The following is a 10,951-nucleotide window of genomic DNA, read 5'->3' as shown; positions in this document are numbered from 1 at the left end:
AGAATCATGGCGACTCCCTGACTCAGCTTCCTTTTCCCAGCATTCTCCTCTGTCCACTCCGCCTACCTAATTTTCTGTCCTATGAGGGCCGAGGCAGTTTCTTTATTATCAACCAATGAAAGCAACAGATAAGATACAAGACCCACCTCCATCAACCCCTTCCAATTGCAAACTTATTAACTATCTTACTGCCAAACAACCAAGAATCATTTTTTAAATTAAGAATTTATTCAGTTTTCAAAATATAAAGTCAAATGAAGATGGGGGACACATACATAGATCTGAGGATATAGAACCATAATGATTCTCAGGATGAGCAGAAACAGAAACTTCTGTTCAATCTAGAAAATTAACAGACTCAGGACAGATGAGGTCCTCTTCCCACCGATCTGCCTCTGACTGCTGTCTAAGCCTTCAGATGTGAACCCTACAATTTGACCAACATGACTGACAAGTAATTAGCTTCAAGTTCAAACTCAAGAACGTTGTCCCCATAGGTAAAATTCTCAACAATAACATTTAAGTTCTACATATTCAGGACATTTCTGCAGACAGCAAAGACAGGTGAGGAATGACCAAGGTCTTCTAAAAATAGCGTTTAACTAGTAAGCCAGCAGAAGCATGAGGACGGCTGTGTAAGCATGCTAACAAAGCCGAGCCATGATATATTTCAAAAGTAAAAGTGGAAAACATATCTGAATTTTGATACTGCAGTAACAGTTGGAAGGAAGAAGCATTTCCTCAGGAGTGAATTTCTAATGGTCATCACCACAAATCTTTCTCTCCCAGCAGAGCTTCCTCATGAATACCGGGACCTAACACATAATACCATAGGCAGTGTAGTCAAGCTTCTTCCAGTTGATGGGAGCAGCAATGAAGGCATAAATATTCTCTATGTGAAGCAACAGACCGAGTGCCCTGAGTAATAAGGAAATGACAACGCTACTAAGAAAAGGGAGCAACTACACACAGAAGAGGTTGTAACCGAGGAAGTCCTTCAAAGTGGCCTGTGTAGCTAACGGAAAATACAAACTCTCCCAATATTAGTGTCCTTGGTCACTTATCTTCTTTTCTCTATTAAATACTCTTTGAACACCAGCCTTAAAGTCAATCTATGCACAGGGCATATACACTCTTGTACATCAGCTTTATCATCACTGTTCTTAAATAAATACGCCCACACATAATGAAAAATAAAACGAGCCATGACTACTATGAAGACTGAGATTGAGGGTGGAACAGCCACATAATTGGGCAGATTTGAATTATTATAAAATCCTGGCTGGTATAGTCTACCTCCTACCATGAACTGGGTTGCACTTCCTCCAGCTGCTCTTTCTTACATAACCCAGACATTTTTGTTATGAGCCCCTATTTTATTTACCTTTTGGCCTCTTGCCTTCTTGGCCACTGTTCCTGGTTCCTCCCTCCCTCTTCCTCTTCTTCCTCCTCTTCCTCCTTCTTTCCCCCCTCTCTCTCCCTCTCTCTATCTCTATCTCTATCTCTATCTCTATCTCTATCTCTATCTCTATCTCTATCTCTATCTCTATATCTATATCTATATCTCTCTTTCTCCATCTTCTCACAAGGCCCAGGCAGTATGGTGGTCATGTCCACTCTGAACTCTCCCAGATGTCTCTGCCTCTGCCTGTATTCCCCCTTATAACTACAATAAAAACTTCAACCCCTTAGAAACAGTCATGGCCTCCTTTTATTTCTTTCTCATTCAATCATGATAATGCCAAGAAAATAAAAAGTATATTTAAAGTATGTTCCACAGCTGTTGTAACCTGATGCATTTTAAAATACACTCATTAAACAACTCTTGATTGGATTATAAAAAATCACCCACAGAGGAATGACCTCTTCATGGCATTAAAGGTGTGGATCTAGAAATGGATGGAATTTTTACCAGTTTTGATTACTAGGAAGCAATGGAATGGAGGACTAAAGAAAACTAACAAATTAATTCCTAGAAATATTCTAATGGTAAATTACAGCTAATGACAAAATATGAGACCCCAACATAAATTTGAAGCAAGTATGTAAATAATAAGCTTTGCAGTCTACGAAATACAAATGTCATTAATTAAACTTACAAGAGACATTAATAAACCTTTACACTCACGAAGAGATATTAATATAATCTATCAGGATAAGGCTTTAAGTGACCAGACTTTAGCAAGAGCTAAAGTGTGTGTGTAATTAGAATTTCATCTATTTTTAGTATAAATGTCCTACTATTGGCAAAAAGTAATCACATAAAGAACAGAGCTTTATAAACTTACAAAAACTGAACTAAGTTGACTGTATGCAGTTTCGGTGCTCACAAGCGCTTATTCTTGGAAACTTTCCTATGTAGAGCACCTTTTTAATAAGAAAGCATATTTAGGTGATTATAAATATTCTTAAGGATCAACCAGAAGTCTATTTTAGAAAAGAGAAAAAACGGTTTCAAACCCCCAAACTTGCAACTTTTTCTCTGACTCTGATGGGATTCCGATAATCAACACAGCACTCCCTTATAGCTGCTTGCTCGGCTGAGTCCAGGCTCTTCCTGAGATCAGTCAGCACAGGAGGAGCCAAAGCTCCCAGGGCTTCACACTTCAGTGTCTCTCCTGTCCACATCTCTCCTGTCCACCCATGAACCTGCTTGCTTTCCATCCTTCACTTTGGTATCCACCTAAGATCCCTTTTTCCTTGCTTCTAAAGAAACAAAGAAGCAGCGAGTGCTAAACACAGACCCCTGAGGTTCTCAGAACCTGATGGAAGGCTCACTTGTCCTCTTGCTCACTAAATGAAACACTATGCAGCAATTAAGAACATGAACTCAGAAGACCAGGGACTTGGGTTCAAATCCTGCCCTGAAGAATTCCGGGGGTGACAAGCCATAAGTTTAGTTACTAAGCACCTATGTGCCTCAGATCCCACGTCTAGTAAATACGACAATCACAATGCCATGGTCGGGCCCAAGTCACTGTTAGATGAGTTCACCTGCAGCACAGGCCCAGAGGCGGGCAGGGACGGCCCCTCCGCACCCGGGGAAGATGCTGTCTGTGGAGTGTGAAGTCACTTACCCTGGTACTGAACACTTACTGTTTTCTCCTCCACTGACAACTCTTTTGTCCTCCCACAAACCTGACATTTCACTCTGGGTATCCCACACCCCTCACAGAGGCGTGTCCAGACACAATCCTCGTAGTCTCTATCAGGCCTGCCCTGGTCCTCACCTGTACGGTCTCCTCTGTCTCCTGCAGGAAGAACTCCCCCACTCCTCACACCAAGGCCAGTCACCCCAAGTTCGACCAGTTTTACCTCCAAATTCCAACTGAAATCCACTCCTCCTTACCATCTTCACAGCCATGCCCACTATTCATACCACTCTCACAGACCCTGGAAGAGCACCACCTCGGGGTCGGGTCCCCTAGATTTTCCAAGCACAGATTTCTCGGAATTAAAATGTAAACATGCCCATCTTGCTCAACACTCCTCAGGGGCTTCGGACGGCAACAGGAATAAACTCGCTCCCATTCCAGATCTGGTCCACAGGCACCGCTCCTCCATTACAGTGTAAGTGAGACCTGCTCCTTCCTTCCTGCATGCCCCTGGCTGCATCAAGAAGCCATCCCGCTCATCTTCCACAGGGCTCACACAGGCTCAGCTCACACAGGCTCAGCTCACACAGGCTTAGTTCTCAGGCAGACGCCACCACTTCTCTGTCCTCTGGCTAAAGTCAACTACAAGGCCCCTTCCCAAAGTCTGTCTTGGCTTAGTATTACTAATGAGGACATCCCTGGGCCTTGTTCATTTTGCTTCATTTTTCCCCACACAGAAGCCCTTCCCTTTCCTCCAGGGCACTTACTACAAACTGTAACTAACTAGTCACTTATTCTTCTTATGTCCACAATGTAAATTCCACAGGGGCAGGCAGCACAGGTTTCCTGTCCGTCTTTTTCCCAGGATGCACCTGGCACAACAGGCTTTCCAATTGGGGTTCTACTCCAATTGGATCCAGACGTACTACTGTACATGTATTACCTCGCCTACTCTTTTACTCTAACCAAAGCATTCACCAGCCCCATCTTAAAGATCAGGAAATAAGGAGAAACACTGGTGGAGTGTAGAAACATCTTCCATCGCGGGTCAGCACTGAAATGCCAGGCTGTTTCCACCGCATCATGCCCTGCTGACCCATCCCAGTTCCCAGTACCTGGACTCAACTCTGCCTTCACAGGCCTCCTCCCTGTCCCCAGCTAGTCACATGCTCTCATAGTCATGGCTCTTGGTGGTAGTGGTTCCAATGTGGTGCTTGCCTCCCAGTTACACTTGCCAGTATTTAGGAAGCATCTGGTTGCTACCACTGGGGAAGCGCGACTAGGTTCTGGTAGGTAAAACCTAGAACTCTGTTAACACCCCTGTAAGACACAACAGTCCCTCAAAACACAGAATGATCCCACCCAAAACATCATGAAGCTCAAACGGGTAGCAACTGCCACAGGAACTAGGTCGGACATGACTTTCTGTCTTAGTCGCTGTTGCGCTGCTGTGAAGAGACACCAAGACCACGGCAATCCTTACAAAGGAAGGCATTTAACTGGGGCTTGCGTACAGTTTCAGAGTTTAGTCCCTTGTCAGCATGACCGGAAGCATGCTGGGACACAGGCAGACATGGTGCTGGAGAGGAGCCAAGAGTTCACATCTGGATCCAAAGGCAGAAAGAAGAAAAAGACATGGGCCAGGCTAGAGTCTCTGAAACCCACCCCACAGTGACACAGTTTCTCTGATGACGCCATATCTCTTAATCTCTTGCAGGTAGTACTACTCCCCAGGGACAAACACACACACACACACACACACACACACACATGAGCCTATGGGGGGCATTCTTACTCAAAGCACCACAGTTACCTTTTTAATGGTTCTACAGATGGCATCTTACACTGCAGTCCTGCACCACTAGCATGTTTTCTGCACATGCACGTTCAATAGGAATATTTCTCATGGTCACCCCTGAAACAAAGCCCTCTCCAACTGCAGAACTTTCTTCCTTCTTTTGATAAAGGTCAGGACACAGGTGAATGTAAGAAGGAAGTAGCTGTATCAGGCAAGTGGCAACTAACAGCTCCAGTTTTGAGGAAACAATCAATTAAGAGAAACTACAGCAATCGGATAGTTCATGTGCCCATTTCAAGGAACTGGATAGAGCAGGGATGCAGAATCAGCGGGTAAAGGTTCCTACTACAAAGCCTAAAACCTGAGGTCTGGCCCAGGAACCCACATAGTAGGAAAGAACTGATTCCTGAGGTTTTCCTCTAACGCACAATCACATGTACACACACAAGCACGTGCGCACAGGTGTGTGTGTGTGCTCATGTGTGTGCTCGCACAAGCACATACACACATGAGTGAATAAATGAAATAAAAGGAGGGGTACAGGTTTACAGTCCCAGAACACTGCAGTCATAAAGGAATTCCATATCCCAGTGGTGCCAATCTGCATCGGGAAGCTCAGTGGTTGGTACAGGACTTAGGAGGCAGTCCCCAGCACTAAAAACAAACAAGCAGGGCTGGAGAGATGGCTCAGTGGTTAAGAGCATTGCCTGCTCTTCCAAAGGTTCTGAGTTCAATTCCCGGCAACCACATGGTGGCTCACAACCATCTGTAATGAGGTCTGGTGCCCTCTTCTGGTCTGCAGACATGCACACAGATAGAATATTGTATACATAATAAATAAATAAATATTTAAAAAAAAACAAGCATTTCAAACCCACCTCCTCCAGTGTGCTTCCTTCTGCCATATGCCCAGCACTAGACACACAATTAAGGGGTCTAATGTATGGACTATGGGATGCTTCAAGTTTTCAGATATCGCCAGTGTATAGCTCAGGTTAAGAACTGCTGTTCTAATTCAGATCTCTCATCTTACACAAGACCAAGTCAAATATCAAAAAGCTAAATATGTGGCTCAGAAACCCACCAAGTTTGCGGCAGGCCTGAAGAGAACCACAGGAGAGAGTAAGGAAGTCCTTGCTTCATTTCTCTTACTGTTAGAACTATCCTGACAAATAGCAACATAGGGGTGGGAGAGGACCACGCCAGGCTTTAGCCGATTACTGCAGGGAAGTCAATTCAGGAATGTATAAAGCAGCATGCTCAGTTGAGAGCAGAGAGAGAATAAACGCGTGAATTCATCTTTGCTTGCCTGTTCTCACAGCTTTCTCTGCTCTTGGACTGTTCGAGACCCCCACCTAGGGAATGGAATGGTAGAGCCAACAACTGGCTGGGTCTTTTTACATCAGTCAACAGACAAGATAATCCTCTCCTGGCCAACCAACCAGATCTAGTTCCCAAAACCCAGGTAATTCTAAAGTAGTGTCAAGTTGACAGAATTAACCAGAAAAGAGGAAAGGAGAAACAAAAAACAAGCCTTACCGAAGGGCAGTGTTAACTGGACTTTGCCAGTTTGTGTTCACTGCCTGCCTTTCTCTGCCTTGACCCCAATCCCAAAAGGTGGCTCGACAGGTCACTTTAGTAGACCGGACAGTGAAGATAAAGGCACTAGAAGCAGAAGACCAGAGTGTGGGAAGACTGTGCAGCTCCTCCTGGGTGACCTTGCTCCCTCAGCACAGCTGCCCACACCTCCTGACAAAGCTGCAAGCCTCGCATCTCCCCTGTGAGTCCATTCCCACTGCTCAGTGGACCTCAATGGCCTGACAGCTTTTGTAGGTTTCTCAAACCTGTCTGTAACTCTGAAAATAGCTCAATTATTAATGCTTCCTGCATGAACACGGAAATCTACTCAGACACATAGTGCTATGTAGCAGGATGCACTCTCTGAGGTGGGAGCTGGTTAGAGGCGACCTATATTATTTACTGTGGTCAGGAAAGTTTGATAAACATTTTCAAGGTTCTCCCTCCACCACTGTCTGTGTAGCTCGGAACTTCTAAAAATAAACATTTCAAGACCTCTTTGTCACCACTGAATTAAATAATTATGTCCATCTATAAGAAAGCATATGTTCACACTAACTGTTTGTCATTGTCCTGCACCCCCAGCAGTGGAAAGGGACACCTGGTAAGTGGTTTACCAGTGCCCAGCACACATGAAGAAACACTTGAACAGTTCTAACATGTGCCGCTATCATGGACGTCCAAGTTAGGACATTTATTCTTACACAAAGCTACCTTGTCATAGCCAACATGTAGTTGATAGAGCCGAGCAGCTACAATTAAGCCAAGCAACAAGTGACTATGAAATAAATGCCTCTCAACATGGAAGACCCAGGAGCCACTTTCAAGTTCCACACTGAAATACAACTTTCACCTCCTCTGGGAGGGTAAAAGAGGAAATGAAAAGCTTTCAAAGACATGGAAATTGCTGGAACCCTCAGCAGGACAAGTGCCTTTCTGATGCTCTGGGAGCATGGTGCCAGGAAGAATCTCTGCTGCTGCCAGTCTTGAGGGTGCAGAGCCAGAGCTGAGCCAGGCACACCAGGTTTGATCATGCACAGAACCCTCCTCCCGATGCTGTGTGTCCTGACAGCAGATGTTCACACAAGAGGCCAGCAACTATGGTGTTCTTCCCAATTCTACACACCTGGTGACCTCAGTCCAGGTAAAACCTAAGCCTGACACACTCACTGTACTTCCACTTACAATGCCAAAAGAGCAAATCAAGAGAAACGCTGTATTAAACAAAACTATATTTCCACAAGAGCATTACTAAATCCAAATACAAGCCATCCAGTGTAAGAAAACCCAAAGGAAATTCACTGTAAAACATAAAAAAAAGTATCATTTAAAATCTATTACTGTCTCTCCCTGAAATGAAAACAATCCATCCATTACTTTACTACGATTGCTGTTTACACCAGCCATTCACAAAAGCTGGAGATTTACTCTGTCATGGGATCCGAAATCAGGGTTACACATTTGCTTCCACAATAGGAACTGATGCTGCTAAATGCTTTAGACACAAACATGCATTAGCCATGGAATTTCTAGTTTGGCTCCTTGGGCCATCCCTGAGTAGTGCAAAAGATAACTCCACATAACAGAGAAGGCCCTCAAAGTAAGCCTGAAACCAAACCCAAGCACTGTGCACCAGCTCTGCGTGCCTTCGGCCTCATCTACTGTACCACGCTGCCTCCCCAAGGTGAATCTAACCTGTACACTGGCCAGGTTCTCAAGCTTGTTACCAAAGGGAGGCATGACGAAAATAATGAATTTGCCTAATCTTGGCCCAACTATAAAAAAGAGAAAATACCACTGTAACAATGCGAGCCTTCTTGAACCCACAAACACATAATCATGCCTGGCTTACAGTGTGACTCAATGGCTGTGGTAAGAGGCTATCCCCACAGAAAGGCTAATTTTGCTGTATGGCCCGTCTAACCCCAAATTCCAGGCTTGCAGCACCCCAAACATGTAAAGGTAATTAAGGAAAAGTGAAAAATAGTAACAAAATATCACTAGTAACTAAATGATTCAATAACTAAAAGCCATTGTGGTAAGAAAAAAAAATTACAGGATCTTAATGAGGGACTTGGAAAAATTAGGCCTGCTAATCCAAACTTCTATAAACTTGCCTTTTTGGACAATGTCAATCAGAAAGCAAACCCAGAAGGCGACCCACGCGTGAATGCTTGCTTCAACTTTCTTTCCGGCACACAGTTACAACCCATCCTTTTGGTGCATGGAAAAAGGATGAGAGATGCCAGCAGGGAAGGTTAAAGCTTGGGCATCCAAAACACAAGACAACCTGGAAAGTGACAGAACCACGAAGTGCCACCCGCAGTGTTTGCGTCCAAGAAGGGAAAAAGCACGCTAAAATTTAATTATAAGTTTGGCAACTTTCTAAGACAGGAACCTGAGTATTTCGAGCTCCAGGAATCGCTCCCATCCCTAAGCAAGCCATCCTCCGAGATAGCGGCCAAGCCAGCGGCAAAGAGTGGACTGTCGCTGCAGGCATTAGCCCGGTCTCCTCCGCGCGGACCGGCCCGCCCGCCGCCAGCCTAGATGCTGATGATCTCCGGGCCATGTTTTTAAAAGCCCGGGCGGACGGCGGGGCGAAGGGTGCGCAGAGCTGGGCCCCCGGAAGGAGTGGGGAGGAGCAGAGGAGGCAGGAGCGTCCCGGGAAAAGTCGAAGAGGGCTGCTAACTGGCTCACCTAGCAGCAGCGTGCTCCAGGTCCGGCCGCGCCCGCGCCGCAGGCCCAGTGCCCAGCGCAGCCCGACCGCCAGGCGGCCCGCGAGGCCGTCCGGGGCGGGCGCAGCGGTCTCCGCGCGGGGCCCCTTCCTGCCCGCCGCGCCTCTGCGCCCCGGAGACGGCGGCGCGCGCTCCAGCCCCGGCTCCCCGGCGCCCACCTCAGATGTCCCGCTCAGTGGCGGCGGTGATGCGCGGGCCGGCCGGGGCGGCCTGGGAGCCGCGTCCCGGTGCTTGTTCCGCGCCTGCAGGACCATCTTAGCATAGTCGCGCCCGCTAGCTGCGCGCGCCCGGACGGCAGCCGGGATCCGCGGACTGGCGGTCGCTCACTCCGGCCGGCGAGGGCGGGCCGGGAGGCGGGGACAGCGCGGGCCGGGCGGCCGCTGCCTACTGCTGGGCGGCCGGGAGGCGGCGCCGGACTCGCGCGCCTCCGCCGTTGCCGCTCTCGGGTTGCCACGGCGACAACGGAACGCCGCGGGGCGGGGGCGGGGACAATCTGCGAGTGGCGCGGCCCCGCCTCTCCAGCGCGCGCGCCCCGGCGCGTTCCGGACAGCAAGCGCGCACGCGCGAGCTGCGAGCGGGGCGGGACCGGCGACTGGGAGGGGGAGTGAAACGAGCCGCTTGGACGACCTCCCGGAAGCGGCCGTGAGCCCTCGGGGACAGGCGGTGGGGCCCTGAGGCCCTGTGGCGCCGGGTCGCGCGGGGTGGGAGCCGGGTGGCCACGGAAGGGCTCAGTGCGTGCGCTCCGTAGTTCTGTGCGTTAGGTTTGGGCATGAAACTAACGGTAAAGTGTGGCCTCGCCCTTCTAAGAATCAGCTTTCTGGCTCACAGATGAGAAGCTGGAGCCGGACTGAATATTCAAATAGTGCCTGGCCCACGGGATGGAGCGGGAGTGTAAACTGTTAGGAAACCAAACTAAAGGCATAAGAGAAAAGAGACTGTCAGCAAGGGTTATCGACATGTTACTTTTACCTGCTGCATCCCATCTTTCTTACCAGAAAGTGTGGAAACTGCTGAGATGGGAGTCTTGAAAACGAATTTTCTCCTAGCAGAATGTAGGAGTAAATGAAGAAGCCCAGAGAAAGTTTAAAGGGAAGAAGGAGGGAGGGAGGAGCGAGAGAAAGAGAGAGTGAGAGAGAGAGACTCTATTTGCACAAAGCCTTGGAGGATTGCAGTAGAGAGAGACTCAGTATTTGACTCCTATCCGAGTGAACTTGTTCCAAGAAGTGTGGATTTGGAAATCAAGGCACATGGTTCTGCTTTTTCTCCATTGTGGTTACAGGGTTTTCAGGAAGCTGTGGCTTCTCTTGGTCATGACTTCATTAATATCAGAATTCATTAACTCAGTCAAGAAGAATGGATTTTGTGAAAGGACTTAGCGCTATATTACACCTTGAAAGATTCCTGAGTTTGGATGTTCAATTATGTATTGATACAAGGAGCAACTGTTTAAGACACTTCTATAAGAAAGTGATTGACAGTGCCCTACAGAAGGCTTGTGTTGTGAAATAAGATACCCGGTCAGTCTAGTGTTACTTCTGGGGTTGGAGCTGAATTTGTCATCCACCAGAATAAAAGAAACTTTACCCAGTGTCTGCCAAAGACAATAACAATGAAGTCATCGCTAGCGTGTTTGTTAATTAGAAAACACACAGAGCTACGGTATTTGATTGCTTGTCTCTCAAATGTGGAGGGGTAAGGACTGCTTCTCAACCTGTCTGTCCAGTGAAGTATCACCGGGAATATCG

General features: G+C 47.3%; 1 protein-coding gene across 2 annotated transcripts in view; it reads right to left on the bottom strand.

The window, feature by feature from the left end:
* Positions 1 to 9,555, bottom strand: part of Dpy19l1 (dpy-19 like C-mannosyltransferase 1) — a 92,340-nt gene extending 82,785 nt beyond the window's left edge. The window contains exon 1 of one of the 2 annotated variants that reach the window (XM_050124892.1): positions 9,169 to 9,555. In XM_050124892.1, coding sequence (XP_049980849.1) covers positions 9,169 to 9,460 — 292 coding nt within the window. In that variant the 5' untranslated portion in view covers positions 9,461 to 9,555. The remainder of the gene's footprint in view (positions 1 to 9,168) is intronic. The other variant, XM_050124891.1, reaches the window with a different exon arrangement.
* Positions 9,556 to 10,951: the final 1,396 nt, after the last annotated feature.

This window comes from Alexandromys fortis, unplaced genomic scaffold (genome assembly GCF_014885135.2).
Source record: "Alexandromys fortis isolate MF-2015 unplaced genomic scaffold, M_Fortis_MF-2015_v1.1 scaffold_204, whole genome shotgun sequence".
Lineage (NCBI taxonomy): Eukaryota > Metazoa > Chordata > Mammalia > Rodentia > Cricetidae > Alexandromys > Alexandromys fortis.
Note: the sequence above shows the minus strand (reverse complement) of the source record. Positions and strands in the feature narration are given on the sequence as shown.